At 40.7% G+C, this 17,301-nt stretch overlaps 1 protein-coding gene across 1 annotated transcript; it reads right to left on the reverse strand.

Moving 5' to 3' along the window:
• Positions 1–1,853: 1,853 nt before the first annotated feature.
• Positions 1,854–5,829, reverse strand: LOC128244964 (E3 ubiquitin-protein ligase Hakai-like). The gene is made up of 4 exons (XM_052963131.1): positions 5,660–5,829; positions 4,365–4,528; positions 3,734–3,826; positions 1,854–3,002 (listed from the first exon to the last, which is right to left on the reverse strand). Exons 1-4 carry the CDS (start codon positions 5,667–5,669, stop codon positions 2,025–2,027), a joined length of 1,245 nt encoding a protein of 414 aa, XP_052819091.1. The 5' UTR covers positions 5,670–5,829; the 3' UTR covers positions 1,854–2,024.
• Between the last annotated feature and the right edge of the window lie 11,472 nt (positions 5,830–17,301).

Below are 17,301 nucleotides of genomic sequence, written 5' to 3' on the forward strand. Positions count from 1 at the left end.
TATTGGCCCTGTCTGGTCCATATTGGCCCTGTTTGGCCAATATTTGCCCTGTTTGGTCAATATTGGCCCTGTGTGGTCCATATTGGCCCTGTTTGGTCAATATTTGCCCTGTATGGTCCATATTGGCCCTGTGTGGTCCATATTGGCCCTGTTTGGTCAATATTTGCCCTGTATGGTCCATATTGGCCCTGTGTTGTCCATATTGGCCATGTATGGTCCATATTGACCCTATATGGTCCATATTGGCCCTGTATTGTCCATAATGGCCCTGTATGGTCCATATATACGAACAATCTCGAGTGTGACTCAATATTTTGGAAAGGGTCTTCCATAACCATAACAGATAACGTTTGTATTTAAAAATATTTCAGCACGATTTTCGGCTGGAATGAAACAATGCATGGAGTGTGAACTCTTCGAAAATCTGTTTCGTGACGTTCGAATGGAACGAGCCAAACTAGAACATAGCATGATTATTTTGTTCTGTGAGGCGCCAAAGACCAAGGGCATTAACCCGGGCAAGTTAAGGTTGCGATCTACGTCAACCTTTATCAATCTGTTACTACATGCTGAAGTTTTATTCTCTTGTAATTCGGCCCTGAAAACATGTAACAACGTCGGCTTATTGAGGTCAAATGTGCAAAAGAGCTCAGCTTTAAGGGCATTGTCCGATTTGTATTTTAAACAAACTATTCTGTGAGAACTTGCTTGATGCAAGACTCACGGGCGTCCCAAATGCACAGCTAAGGTTAACAACGGCCTTTATAACATAGGTCAATATTCCATGTGTACGCATGACCATAATAATAATGATTATGTATACGTCAACACGAACCAGTTTAATATTGTAGGGGTTTACAGGGGCGGTCTCAGGAATTGACGTTAGAGGGGGCGTAACTTAATTAGGGGCGCCATCTTTCGACATACGTCCCTTAATTAAGTATATGGCATAAACTATTTGCATGGGGGTTTGAGGTTACTCCCTCAAGAAAAAAAATTGTAGTCGGCAGTGGTGCATTATGAGCGTATCTTATTACTTTTGTTCTCCAATATTGAAATAAAAAGTAGATTTGGACGATTTCAGAGGCGGCGTGCACCGGGCGCTCTCTCCTCTTGATCCCCTAGCGGTCTATTACATGTGCCAGCAAGGTTAGCATTTTGTGTATGAATGCAGACCAAAGTTGGACAGTGTATTGTTTGAAAAACATAGAGAATGTGACAAACATATAATTTGCGCAATCATGCTAAACTCATTGAAAGGAAATGACCCTTAAATATCTGAAGATAGTTCTACCCTTTGTCGTTTTGATTGCATTTTGAAGCCCCCGTTTGTCAGCAAGGGTCAACCGTGTTCAGGGGAAAGTGGCGGATCCGTGGTCTAGTGGTAACGCACTTGACTATCAATCCAGGGGTCGCAGGTTCCCCGTCGCATCACTTAAGAATACTAATCGTCTTCCGGGAGAGACGTTAAATGGGGGTCCCATGTGACAGTGCTATACACTGGTGCACGTTAATGAACCCGGGAAGCTCTAAACAGGGTTACATTCTGTCTGCGCACTTTGCTCCAAAAACCTAAAATGACTAACAATCTTAATGGAGCACTCGCCGAATGGGCGGCCCGGGTGCGAGTGTAAATTAGCTAACACGTTCTCATGACCGCTAAAATGGACACATATATACTCGCCACTATATCCGGTAAACGGACTCTCGCCACAATCGAGCGAAAAACTCATCGCATTGATAGTGTGAAAGAAACGAAACAAAATAACTCGTAACTGTGCAACTTGGCTTAATATAGACAACTTAATCGATTATGTAACAATTATGACCGTTCGTAGGCATGAGGTTTTTAATTTTGCAATATCACATGTAAGCTTTATCCACAAAACATCATACAAATAAGACAACAAACAACACTTTTAACGCAATGCTCAGTAACAACTAATTTCCAAGGTCTGCTCTACTACTGATTCAGCGCCAACAAATTCAAGTTATAACAGCCACCAGGGACTTAAGTAACCTGCTCATTCGAAGTAATAGGGCGGCGGACCCTCCTCGTCATCCAGGAAGCCACCGTACGGTATTACGTGAACGAGGTTAGGGGGAAGGGGTGGCGGTGTGATGGAGTCCGGGGGTGAGTTGGAGACGGCTGCAGATGGCGGAGAGTTAGATGGCGGAGGCGGAGTTGAGGACATGGGGAACATAGCGTGCGTGTATTCCGCGGTGGTTGGCGTAGACGGGGGCGTCGTCGATGGAGGGGGTGGGGGAGGTGCGCTTCCAACATTTGACGATGATGGTGGCGGAAACAAGGCGTGTGAAACTGACGGCGGTGATTCCGGTGGAGATGAAGGACTTATGTCACGTAATGGTGTCCTTGGCACTGATGCCCGGCCGGCTATCGGTGGCAGAACATAAGACGCCTTGCGCTCAGCTTGTCTGTGACTATGGATATTGAAATAAGAGGCTACATGGTCATCTGTTTGTTCGGTGTGTGCTTGGGGTTCATGTTGTCTTCGTTTATTTCGCTTTCGTCGTTTACGAATCCTTTCTTTGTATTGGTGTGTAAGATAGTGCTGTAGATGTTGAGTGGCGAAGTCTCGAGGCGGCGAAGCCAATCGAGGGTCCGGGTGTGTGTGAGAATGCGCGTGATGGGCAGAGGTGGAGGGCTTCAGCGGCACCACTGGCGTCACCGTTGGCTCGTCCGCACCGGCAACATACGCGTCCTGCGCCGGGTTAATGACCGACACTTGGAACTGTCCGCGGGTAAATAACCTTACTCCAAAACTGTTTGAGTACACGCACACAACGGCCAGGGATATTGCACTAGTGATGACACAGGCTGTGATGAACACAAGAGACGTCGCCGCCAGGGCGCGGTTGGTGGCAGGCTCCTCCATGTAGGAACATTCACTCGCGGCGCAGATGCCGGTGACACCGGTGATGATGAAAGACACGACACACAGCACCAAGATGACGAGAAGAAGAATGGAGTAAACATGCACCTGGAAATAGGATATGGTTGCATGCATAGAACACTGGTTTTGTTACGACAACTTGCGATATCATATTCTAAAGTTGTATGGTCCTCTGTCTAATCTTTTTCTTGTCAATGCCAGAACAAGTTTCTCCTTCAAGACGAGCAAATTGGTCTTACGGTCGGAGTCAGCCCTAAATAATTATCTTATTTTGTGATAGAAGAGGTTTTTTCACGTTAAAACTTCTAAAACTGTTGACAGACATCTTGAAATTTGACGTTGTGCCCTGATAATCAAACATGGTATTACATAAGATAACGGCATGATGAGGACAAGTTTAAAATTGTATGACCCTAAATTGTCACTCTTTTGACATTGTTTCCTCCTCTCTACATTAGGTTTAACAAAATCTTAACCGTCGACCTTCCAACAACTCAATAGGAGTCCTAGGCGGCGGCCAACTAGTTACGTATAATGATTAATACTAGGGATGGCAACGAGTACTCGAGTACTCGATCGAACGTCCGAGTACTCAGTACTCGGATTTTTTTTTTTTAAATTTAACAACAAAAAATACACGATTTACAGACAAAATATCAGATCTGGTTAGTTGCCAAGAGGACAATTTACGGTCCCTCTAATCCCCGCCGTGTACACAATTGACCTCAATCAATTAGTTGAAAGTTGTTGTGATTTGCAAACTGTCAGCAAAGGACCCCTATTTCAAATTAGAATACTCAAGAGCTAGAACTCTTTACCTGACAACCTATGCTTTTCGCTGTTTCAAGTTTGTTGAGACAATGCCTCGCCTTCACATACATGACCAACCCGAGGACTGCAACAACAGGTAACTGCAATGGCAAAATAAAGACCTGTTATATTTTCTATTAATCTAAGTAAATACTTTGTGTATGGTTTTGTTAAAATTAAATTTCTTAACCTCGATTGTGCAGACACCAGGCCCCAATTTCTCGAAACTTCTTAAGTCCCTTATAACAGGATTAAGCTTATCTCACTATTTTTGTTGTTCTATAAAATGAGTTATATTTACTTCTTCAAGAAATTTTAGAAATTATGTATGAATAATCTGTATGGTGATCAGAATAAACCATTTTTCATTTATCAAAATCTATTTTCAGTATGTATTTTTGTTATTGAAATAAGCGACTTAAGCCTGTTAAGCTTAAGAAGTTTCGAGAAATTGGGGCCAGTACTGCTGCCAATTTTGAGAGGTAAAGACAGCGTGTCCCAAAATGGTTTGGACCCACGGCCTCTTGGCAATACCAAGAAAATGGCATTTTCCTTTAAGTGTTTGATTAAGTTCTTACAGGTTACCGTTATGTAACAACAGGCTAGTAAGACCCACGTACTAGTAAAATATTAACTGACCAGAGATAGAGAGATGAATGCGCCGACGTAATATGGAGGGACGCCATTGTTGACTGGTCCGTGCAGTAACCGTGACGTGACGGCGGTAATCAGGAGCAACGTGCACGTGACGCCGTGCACCGCACTGAGAACACGCAACAGGCGCAGTGCGCGAAGTCTCCGCTCTGGGAAAAACACAAACGGCAGCTGAATTTATAATTATTACCGTGTTCGCTATGCAATAAGGCCATACGGGCCGAATTACTGTTAAGCACCAGGCACCAATTACATTTTTATGTAACATGGAGGATCCCCCCATCCCACTCTCCCTAAATGTTTTGGTGCTTTGAACAAAACAAATATCGTCGTTAAGCTTTTAAGGCAAAAACACGAGTCTGATTCCATTTAGGCAAAAAGCACGAGTCTGATTCCATTTAGGCAAAAAGCACGAGTCTGATTCCATTTAGGCAAAAACACTAGTCTGATTTCATTAAGGCAAAAACACAAGTCTGATTCCATTAAGGCAAAAACACTAGTCTGATTCCATTAAGGCAAAAAGCACGAGTCTGATTCCATTTAGGCAAAAACACAAGTCTGATTCCATTTAGGCAAAAAGGACGAGTCTGATTCCATTTAGGCAAAAACACTAGCCTGATTCCATCTAGGCAAAAAGCACGAGTCTGATTCCATTTAGGCAAAAACACAAGTCTGATTCCATTTAGGCAAAAAGCACGAGTCTGATTCCATTTAGGCAAAAACACTAGTCTGATTCCATTAAGGCAAAAACACAAGTCTGATTCCATTAAGGCAAAAACACTAATCTGATTCCATTAAGGCAAAAACTCTAGTCTGATTTCATTCATTTCACCATGGTAACTTGATAATATAGTCCTTTACCTTTGTAGGTCAATGTATGAAAAGAAATTTAACTTTTCACAGTACGGATTATTTTCCTGGACGTATGTTATCATTATTCTGATTGTGTTATGGCTCAAAAGTGTTGACGTGCGTTGGTATCGCCTTGCATGCGTTCCTATTGCACGACATCATATTGTATATCACCTCATTCGTGCTACTCGTGCCGGGCATTACTTTAATTGTACATATGTACACACGAACACAAATGTGATTTTTAAGAATTTGATAATTTTAATCTAGTCTGGATGGAAACAACAAAACACAACCCCGTACCGTATTTTAAGTAAACATCTTGCCAAAGTCAGCCCTTTTCTAATCTACAGACGATGCGCTGCATGCTTCAACTAATTATAATAGGAACGCCTTTAATTTTAAATACTTAAATATACATAACTTACCTTGTTCCATTGTAAGTCATTCCGCATTCAATAATCCAAGTTCTCGTCTATTTTGTAAATATTGTGGTGTTTACTCGAATAAATTTTAATCATTTAATAACTATAAAACTTAAATATGTCAATATTGCCATTAATTTAACAGCTATTTTTGCACGCCAATTGTTTTTTATGCAAAGCTCGATATACATTATCGCATCTTTGGTATAGATCATTAATAACATACACCGAATCATACTTAATCAAAATGTTCAATAGAGACGACCAGCCATATTCTATAAAAGATCAACGCTGTGATCAAATTTAATTCAATTAATATACCGAACAATGGAATCACTGAGATGTCGATGAGTTATTGTTTAGGCCGAAGGAACTTCTCAAACACGCTCATTACTAACCATAATATTCAAACATGACTTTTGAAAGGAATCAATAAACGTAGGGCACGATGTCTCTTATTTAGCTTAACTTTATTATCCTTTTAAGCCACACGCTCACCTTTGGTCAGTGGGCATTTTTATATCTACAAATGAAAGTACTGGCTGTAATAGGCCACTGAAACGAAATGTCTGTGTGTGGGTATGTCCACATATGGAAGTACGAATTGTCTGTGTGTGGGAATTTCCACATATGAAAGTACTGGCTGTAATAGGCCACTGAAACGAAATGTCTGTGTGTGGGTATGTCCACATATGAAAATACTGGCTGTTATAGGCCACTGAAACGAAATTTCTGTGTGTGGGTATGTCCGCATATTAAAGTACTTGCTGGTATATAAGCATCTGAAACGAAATGTCTGTGTGTGGGTATGTCCACATATGAAAGTACTGGCTGTTATATAGGCTACTGAAACGAACTGTCTGTGTGTGGGTATGTCCACATATGAAAGTACTGGCTGTTATATAGGCTACTGAAACGAAATGTCTGTGTGTGGGTATTTCCGCATATGAAAGTACTGGCTGTAATAGGCCTTTGAAACAAAATGTCTGTGTGTGGGTATGTCCGAATATGGAAGTACTGGCTGTAATAGGCCACTGAAACGAAATGTCTGTGTGTGGGTATTTCCGCATATGAAAGTACTGGCTGTAATAGGCCTCTGAAACGAAATGTCTGTGTGTGGGTATGTCCGAATATGGAAGTACTGGCTGTAATAGGCCACTGAAACGAAATGTCTGTGTGTGGGTATTTCCACATATGAAAGTACTGGCTGTAATAGGCATCTGAAACGAAATGTCTGTGTGTGGGTATGTCCACATATGAAAATACTGGCTGTTATAGGCCACTGAAACGAAATGTCTGTGTGTGGGTATGTCCACATATGAAAGTACTGGCTGTTATATAGGCTACTGAAACGAAATGTCTGTGTGTGGGTATGTCCACATATGAAAGTACTGGCTGTTATATAGGCTACTGAAACGAAATGTCTGTGTGTGGGTATTTCCGCATATGAAAGTACTGGCTGTAATAGGCCTCTGAAACGAAATGTCTGCGTGTGGGTATGTCCAAATATGAAAGTACTGGCTGTTATATAGGCTACTGAAACGCAATGTCTGTGTGTGGGTATTTCCGCATATGAAAGTACTGGCTGAAATAGGCCTCTGAAACGAAATGTCTGTGTGTGGGTATGTCCACATATGAAAGTACTGGCTGTAATAGGCCTCTGAAACGAAATGTCTGTGTGTGGGTATTTCCGCATATGAAAGTACTGGCTGTTATAGGCCTCTGAAACGAAATGTCTGTGTGTGGGTATGTCCACATATGAAAGTACTGGCTGTAATAGGCCTCTGAAACGAAATGTCTGTGTGTGGGTATTTCCGCATATGAAAGTACTGGCTGTAATAGGTCTCTGAAACGAAATGTCTGTGTGTGGGTATGTCCGCATATGAAAGTACTGGCTGTTATAGGCCTCTGAAACGAAATGTCTGTGTGTGGGTATTTCCGCATATGAAAGTACTGGCTGTTATAGACCTCTGAAACGAAATGTCTGTGTGTGGGTATGTCCACATATGAAAGTACTGGCTGTTATAGGCCTCTGAAACGAAATGTCTGTGTGTGGGTATTTCCGCATATGAAAGTACTGGCTGTTATAGGCCTCTGAAACGAAATGTCTGTGTGTGGGTATTTCCGCATATGAAAGTACTGGCTGTAATAGGTCTCTAAAACGAAATGTCTGTGTGTGGGTATGTCCACATATGAAAGTACTGGCTGTTATAGGCCTCTGAAACGAAATGTCTGTGTGTGGGTATTTCCGCATATGAAAGTACTGGCTGTTATAGGCCTCTGAAACGAAATGTCTGTGTGTGGGTATGTCCACATATGAAAGTACTGGCTGTAATAGGCCTCTGAAACGAAATGTCTGTGTGTGGGTATTTCCGCATATGAAAGTACTGGCTGTAATAGGCTACTGAAACGAAATGTCTGTGTGTGGGTATGTCCACATATGAAAGTACTGGCTGTAATAGGCCTCTGAAACGAAATGTCTGTGTGTGGGTATTTCCGCATATGAAAGTACTGGCTGTAATAGGTCTCTGAAACGAAATGTCTGTGTGTGGGTATGTCCACATATGAAAGTACTGGCTGTAATAGGCCTCTGAAACGAAATGTCTGTGTGTGGGTATTTCCGCATATGAAAGTACTGGCTGTAGTAGGTCTCTGAAACAAAATGTCTGTGTGTGGGTATGTCCGCATATGAAAGTACTGGCTGTAATAGGCCTCTGAAACGAAATGTCTGTGTGTGGGTATGTCCACATATGAAAATACTGGCTGTTATAGGCCACTGAAACGAAATGTCTGTGTGTGGGTATTTCCGCATATGAAAGTACTGGCTGTAACAGGCCTCTGAAACGAAATGTCTGTGTGTGGGTATTTCCGCATATGAAAGTACTGGCTGTAATAGGCCTCTGAAACGAAATGTCTGTGTGTGGATATGTCCGCATATGAAAGTACTGGCTGTTATAGGCCACTGAAACGAAATGTCTGTGTGTGGGTATGTCCACATATGAAAGTACTGGCTGTATTAGGCATCTGAAAAGAAATGTCTGTGTGTGGATATGTCCACATATGAAAGTACTGGCTGTAATAGGCCTCTGAAACGAAATGTCTGTGTGTGGATATGTCCGCATATGAAAGTACTCGCTGTTATAGGCCTCTGAAACGAAATGTCTGTGTGTGGGTATGTCCACATATGAAAGTACTGGCTGTAATAGGCCTCTGAAATGAAATGTCTGTCTGTGGGTATTTCCACATATGAAAGTACTGGCTGTTATATAGGCTACTAAAACGAAATGTCTGCGTGTGGGTATTTCCGCATATGAAAGTACTGGCTGTAATAGGCCTCTGAAACGAAATGTCTGTGTGTGGGTATGTCCGCATATGAAAGTACTGGCTGTAATAGGCCTCTGAAACGAAATGTCTGTGTGTGGGTATGTCCACATATGAAAATACTGGCTGTAATAGGCCTCTGAAACGAAATGTCTGTGTGTGGGTATGTCCACATATGAAAATACTGGCTGTAATAGGCCTCTGAAACGAAATGTCTGTGTGTGGGTATTTCCGCATATGAAAGTACTTGCTGTAATAGGCCTCTGAAACGAAATGTCTGTGTGTGTGTATGTCCACATATGAAAATACTGGCTGTAATAGGCTACTGAAACGAAATGTCTGTGTGTGGGTATGTCCACATATGAAAATACTGGCTGTAATAGGCAACTGAAACGAAATGTCTGTGTGTGGGTATGTCCGCATATGAAAGTACTGGCTGGTATATAAGCATCTGAAACGAAATGTCTGTGTGTGGGTATGTCCACATATGAAAGTACTGGCTGTTATATAGGCTACTGAAACGAACTGTCTGTGTGTGGGTATGTCCACATATGAAAGTACTGGCTGTTATATAGGCTACTGAAACGAAATGTCTGTGTGTGGGTATTTCCGCATATGAAAGTACTGGCTGTAATAGGCCTTTGAAACGAACTGTCTGTGTGTGGGTATGTCCGAATATGGAAGTACTGGCTGTATTAGGCCACTGAAACGAAATGTCTGTGTGTGGGTATTTCCGCATATGAAAGTACTGGCTGTAATAGGCCTCTGAAACGAAATGTCTGTGTGTGGGTATGTCCGAATATGGAAGTACTGGCTGTAATAGGCCACTGAAACGAAATTTCTGTGTGTGGGTATTTCCACATATGAAAGTACTGGCTGTAATAGGCATCTGAAACGAAATGTCTGTGTGTGGGTATGTCCACATATGAAAATACTGGCTGTTATAGGCCACTGAAACGAAATGTCTTTGTGTGGGTATGTCCGCATATGAAAGTACTGGCTGTTATATAAGCCTCTGAAACGAAATGTCTGTGTGTGGGTATGTCCACATATGAAAGTACTGGCTGTTATATAGGATACTGAAACGAAATGTCTGTTTGTGGGTATGTCCACATATGAAAGTACTGGCTGTTATATAGGCTATTGAAACGAAATGTCTGTGTGTGGGTATGTCCACATATGAAAGTACTGGCTGTTATATAGGCTACTGAAACGAAATGTCTGTGTGTGGGTATTTCCGCATATGAAAGTACTGGCTGTAATAGGCCTCTGAAACGAAATGTCTGCGTGTGGGTATGTCCACATATGAAAGTACTGGCTGTTATATAGGCTACTGAAACGAAATGTCTGTGTGTGGGTATTTCCGCATATGAAAGTACTGGCTGTAATAGGCCTCTGAAACGAAATGTCTGTGTGTGGGTATGTCCACATATGAAAGTACTGGCTGTTATAGGCCTCTGAAACGAAATGTCTGTGTGTGGGTATTTCCGCATATGAAAGTACTGGCTGTTATAGGCCTCTGAAACGAAATGTCTGTGTGTGGGTATGTCCACATATGAAAGTACTGGCTGTAATAGGCCTCTGAAACGAAATGTCTGTGTGTGGGTATTTCCGCATATGAAAGTACTGGCTGTAGTAGGTCTCTGAAACGAAATGTCTGTGTGTGAGTATGTCCGCATATGAAAGTACTGGCTGTTATAGGCCTCTGAAACGAAATGTCTGTGTGTGGGTATTTCCGCATATGAAAGTACTGGCTGTTATAGGCCCCTGAAACGAAATGTCTGTGTGTGGGTATGTCCGCATATGAAAGTACTGGCTGTTATAGGCCTCTGAAACGAAATATCTGTGTGTGGGTATTTCCGCATATGAAAGTACTGGCTGTTATAGGCCTCTGAAACGAAATGTCTGTGTGTGGGTATGTCCACATATGAAAGTACTGGCTGTAATAGGCCTCTGAAACGAAATGTCTGTGTGTGGGTATTTCCACATATGAAAGTACTGGCTGTAATAGGCTACTGAAACGAAATGTCTGTGTGTGGGTATGTCCACATATGAAAGTACTGGCTGTAATAGGCCTCTGAAACGAAATGTCTGTGTGTGGGTATTTCCGCATATGAAAGTACTGGCTGTAATAGGTCTCTGAAACGAAATGTCTGTGTGTGGGTATGTCCACATATGAAAGTACTGGCTGTAATAGGCCTCTGAAACAAAATGTCTGTGTGTGGGTATTTCCGCATATGAAAGTACTGGCTGTAATAGGCCTCTGAAACGAAATGTCTGTGTGTGGGTATGTCTGCATATGAAAGTACTGGCTGTAATAGGCCTCTGAAACGAAATGTCTGTGTGTGGGTATGTCCACATATGAAAATACTGGCTGTTATAGACCACTGAAACGAAATGTCTGTGTGTGGGTATTTCCGCATATGAAAGTACTGGCTGTAATAGGCCTCTGAAACGAAATGTCTGTGTGTGGGTATTTCCGCATATGAAAGTACTTGCTGTAATAGGCCTCTGAAACGAAATGTCTGTGTGTGGATATGTCCGCATATGAAAGTACTGGCTGTTATAGGCCTCTGAAACGAAATGTCTGTGTGTGGGTATGTCCACATATGAAAGTACTGGCTGTAATAGGCTACTGAAATGAAATGTCTGTGTGTGGATATGTCCACATATGAAAGTACTGGCTGTAATAGGCCTCTGAAACGAAATGTCTGTGTGTGGATATGTCCGCATATGAAAGTACTGGCTGTTATAGGCCTCTGAAACGAAATGTCTGTGTGTGGGTATGTCCGCATATGAAAGTACTGGCTGTAATAGGCCCTGAAGTGAAATGTCTGTTTGTGGGTATTTCCACATATGAAAGTACTGGCTGTTATATAGGCTACTGAAACGAAATGTCTGCGTGTGGGTATTTCCGCATATGAAAGTACTGGCTGTAATAGGCCTCTGAAACGAAATGTCTGTGTGTGGATATGTCTGCATATGAAAGTACTGGCTGTTATAGGCCTCTGAAACGAAATGTCTGTGTGTGGGTATGTCCACATATGAAGTACTGGCTGTAATAGGCTACTGAAATGAAATGTCTGTGTGTGGATATGTCCACATATGAAAGTACTGGCTGTAATAGGCTACTGAAACGAAATGTCTGTGTGTGGGTATTTCCACATATGAAAGTACTGGCTGTTATATAGGCTACTGAAACGAAATGTCTGCGTGTGGGTATTTCCGCATATGAAAGTACTGGCTGTAATAGGCCTCTGAAACGAAATGTCTGTGTGTGGGTATTTCCACATATGAAAGTACTGGCTGTTATATAGGCTGCTGAAACGAAATGTCTGTGTGTGGGTATTTCCGCATATGAAAGTACTGGCTGTAATAGGCCTCTGAAACGAAATGTCTGTGTGTGGGTATTTCCGCATATGAAAGTACTGGCAGTAATAGGCCTCTGAAACGAAATGTCTGTGTGTGGGTATGTCCACATATGAAAATACTGGCTGTAATAGGCCTCTGAAACGAAATGTCTGTGTGTGGGTATGTCCACATATGAAAATACTGGCTGTAATAGGCCTCTGAAACGAAATGTCTGTGTGTGGGTATTCCCGCATATGAAAGTACTGGCTGTAATAGGCCTCTGAAACGAAATGTCTGTGTGTGGGTATGTCCACATATGAAAATACTGGCTGTAATAGGCCTCTGAAACGAAATGTCTGTGTGTGGGTATTTCCGCATATGAAAGTACTGGCTGTAATAGGCTACTGAAACGAAATGTCTGTGTGTGGGTATGTCCACATATGAAAGTACTGGCTGTAATAGGCCTCTGAAATGAAATGTCTGTGTGTGGGTATTTCCACATATGAAAGTACTGGCTGTAATAGGCCTCTGGAACGAAATGTCTGTGTGTGGGTATGTCCACATATGAAAGTACTGGCTGTAATAGGTCTCTGAAACGAAATGTCTGTGTGTGGGTATTTCCACATATGAAAGTACTGGCTGTAATAGGCCTCTGAAACGAAATGTCTGTGTGTGGGTATTTCCACATATGAAAGTACTGGCTGTTATATAGGCTACTGAAACGAAATGTCTGTATGTGGGTATTTCCGCATATGAAAGTACTGGCTGTAATAGGCCTCTGAAACGAAATGTCTGTGTGTAGGTATGTCCACATATGAAAGTACTGGCTGTAATAGGCCTCTGAAACGAAATGTCTGTGTGTAGGTATGTCCGCATATGAAAGTACTGGCTGTAATAGGCCTCTGAAACGAAATGTCTGTGTGTGGGTATTTCCGCATATGAAAGTACTGGCTGTAATAGGCCACGGAAACGAAAAGTCTTTGTGTGGGTATGTCCACATATGAAAGTACTGGCTGTTATATAGGCCTCTGAAACGAAATGTCTGTGTGTGGGTATGTCCGCATATGAAAGTACTGGCTGTTATAGGCCTCTGAAACGAAATGTCTGTGTGTGGGTTTTTCCGCATATGAAAGTACTGGCTGTTATAGGCCTCTGAAACGAAATGTCTGTGTGTGGGTATTTCCGCATATGAAAGTACTGGCTGTAATAGGCCTCTGAAACGAAATGTCTGTGTGTGGGTATTTCCGCATATGAAAGTACTGGCTGTTATAGGCCTCTGAAACGAAATGTCTGTGTGCAGGTATGTCCACATATGAAAGAACTGGCTGTAATAGGCCTCTGAAACGAAATGTCTGTGTGTGAGTATGTCCACATATGAAAGTACTGGCTGTAATAGGCCTCTGAAACGAAATGTCTGTGTGTGGGTATGTCCACATATGAAAGTTCTGGCTGTTATAGGCCTCTGAAGCGCTTCTTCTTGTTTACCTTCAAGAAATGACTTTAGTTTAAACATTATATATATTACAACGATTGTGAAGAAAGTAATGATAACTGATACTAAAGTCACTCTCGTTGGAACGATGTTACGCGAGAGCGTGGTCTTGTGTTGTTGGGGAAACATATACCCAGAGAAACCCCACTTGTCCGGCTTGGTGACCACTAAAAAACCCACATGCGCCCAAGCCGGGAATAGAACCCGGTCGCGTGGTCGCGTGGGAAGCGAGTGCGCAAACCACTGCAATAACCGGAAAATTGAAAAAATCGGCTCACATCACAAGGGGTCACTGTTTAATGGGCTAGCTTAAACTTTAGACTAAAACTGCTTGCATGCTGGAAAGGAAATTTGAAAAATCCAGTTAAGTGTGTGTAGAGTGAGGGGGGTGGGGTGGGGGGGGGGGGGAGGCTAAAGCGTTAAATCAGATAAAGTCTTAGGTCTTTTGAATTTCTCAAAGTCGTTAAATCAGACTTGTACAAATTAATTTACGTGGTTGGCACACATACTTCTTTAATTTGATCAATTCCTTTTATATCAAAGGACTGTTATTTGCAATTTCAGAGAAGATTTTCAATGATGTAATTATATACTATATAGAAAACCTGTCACCTCTTTTTCAGGGGAGCTTAAAACCACAGGGCCATACTTTGAACACTCTTTGTAAAAGACATCTACATTGTACACCTATGTCAGACTGCATACACAATGCTATTAGGAAGTAGTTTTTATTTAAAAAGTGAAGAATTATTTTCTCCCTCTTAATTTGTGCTTGGTATTCAATTTATATAACATGTTACCATGATAACTTAGTGCTGTTGATAAATATTAGGCACTGCCTTCTGTCTAATGCTATTCATATTACTGCTGCAGACTTTTGTACATAGCAAAGCAAGTTGAGTAGACTAAGATGAGATGAATATCGTTTTTAAAGTATAAAATATTGAAATGTCTCTTAAATAACATGGTGTCAGCAGTTCATCACGCTGCTAGTGACAATGGAATACCAAACATAATTTTATTCTTTATTTTATACCCATCATCAATCCACATGCAATACATATCACAAAATACTTTAACCCATATTCCGCTCCAGTGCAATACGGCCATATACCACTCTTGTGACGTCACGTCATAACAAGTATGTTGCGCAATATTAAATTGACGTCATTAAACCAATGAGTGCATCCTTAAAATGAAATTTGTTATGCAAAGATGTGGCTTCTAAGTGATCTAATCAGTAATGTATATAATAAAAGGGTTATTAGTACTGCGTTTTGATCCGGATATTGCGGAATGTCATATTTGATTCTGGTAGTTTTTTGCAGATTTTGATTTTACTCAGCTTGTGCCTTGTGAAATCCGAATCTGCAAAAATCTACCTGAGTCGAATACAACCTCCTGGATCAAAACGCAGTACTTATAACCCTATTATGTACAAAACCTGTTACCCCGTGGAAAGAGCATCTTTAACCCACAGGGCCATTGTAACTTTGAACAATCATTGTAAAAGACAACTACATACATGTACAAGATGCTTAAGGAAGTAGTTTGGAAAAATTAAGAATTATTTTCTCCATCTTAATTTGTATGCATTAGATAACTCAATAAATGCAGCAGTTGACCATTCTTGTATTGTCCTCTGTCACTGTCCTGATAGCTCCCTATTTCAATAGATGCAAAAGGTTGTAGGTTCATGATGCTCCTGGTCCAATATGTCATACAGAAAGAAGATGTTGAATGTAGAATCAAGAAGCTTTCTTTTCAGGCACTCCAAATTGAATAGTACTGTAACATTTGGAGTGCCAAGGACTTGTTGGATTCCCAGGCAACAGGTATCAGGTGTTGCAGTACATTTGGAAAATACTTTTCACCCGTCCTTGTAAATCTAAAAAAGCTTTCATTTCGCAAAAGTAGTTCATATAACTATATTAAGGTTGCTAAATCAGAGTTTGAATAATTCTGAAAACTAGATGTGCCTTTAATTGCAGCAATTTGAACTCCAACTCATAATGTCAATTAAGCTGGTTATGTAATACTGCAGTTCCTTGGTGTGGGGATTGCTTTATTTACTTGAATAAACAAACAGTTCTTGCGTTGGAAAGTACAATGTATTAACATGCATTTTTCTTGCCCTGACTTCATCCAAGCCTTAAATCTTAGATCGACATGTACTTGGGGCTATGTGTAATATCAATGAGAACTATAAATTATGTTCAATTTAGTGCCACTTATGATATTTCATTCCACATACAAAAACACTAATTGTTCAAACCAATATCCTATGTTTTGATATCCATTGCCAAGTTGGTAATTTGAAAAGACAAGAAATTATATCTGGTCAGGGTTTGACATAGTCTTTCTAGACAGCTGGACTTGTTTTGCAGTTACTTTGAAAATCTTCAAAAGCTAAACTGAACAAGACTTGAGCAAAAAACTCACAATACCAAAAGGGTTTTAAAGACTTACGAGATCATTCTCACATCACCTATACCATTAGTTCTTATCTACAAACTTAAGTCAACATAATAATTAATGTTTTACATAAATATTGCAATGAATAAAACATATTGCAATAAGTGCCAATTACATAGCAATCAAGTATGATCACATTAGGCCTAAACATGAGATTTCAACATTTTCCTGAAAAACAATAAATAATTTTACTTAACAATTTTCTCATTTTTTACACAAGCTGAAAAAATGGTCTCTTTTTGAATACTTCACATATTTCATGGCTTTCATCATTCAAACTAACATTTCGCTTGTTATTTCAATATTCAATGATTGTGTAAACATTCATACCATTGATGACAATGGTGATTTTGTGACATGTTGATAATGAATGTATTGTGCATCTGTTGGTGTATTTATATCATAGCAACATCAACATTTGTGTTGTTTATGATGGATGGAAGTTACAGATATTTACAAAGTGTAAATATTTCGGACATGATAAATATCAATATACAACCAACCCTGAGACAAAACTATAAATATTGTCGTGATCAGCTATTGGAAATAGGATTAACAGTTGCTAATGATAGGCAACTAAACAAACTTGATCATAATGTGCACAGTGTTATACAAAGGCTAAACATCACTCAGTCTAAACCACACAAAAGGAGTAAACGTGGTGGCAGAGCTAAACCATTAACAAAACGTACTGGTATTAACTTATGCGATCTGACTTATCCCGCAATAGAAAATATGCGTGTTCAAATTGGTGAAAAGGTGTCTTGTGTAACACTTAACTGTAGATCAGTTGTAAACAAAGATTATTTTGTTGGCCAATATTTGAGAGAAGAGAAAATAGACTTTGCTTTATTAACTGAGACCTGGTACACTGACGACAAACAACATCAATATGAAACTTCTGATCTGAATCAATGTGGGTACAAAATAAGTGTTGCAAACCGCAAAAACAAAATTGGTGGTGGAATTGCCCTAACATGCAAATCAGCCATCAAAATGACAAAAA

This window comes from Mya arenaria, chromosome 8 (assembly GCF_026914265.1).
Source record: "Mya arenaria isolate MELC-2E11 chromosome 8, ASM2691426v1".
NCBI lineage: Eukaryota > Metazoa > Mollusca > Bivalvia > Myida > Myidae > Mya > Mya arenaria.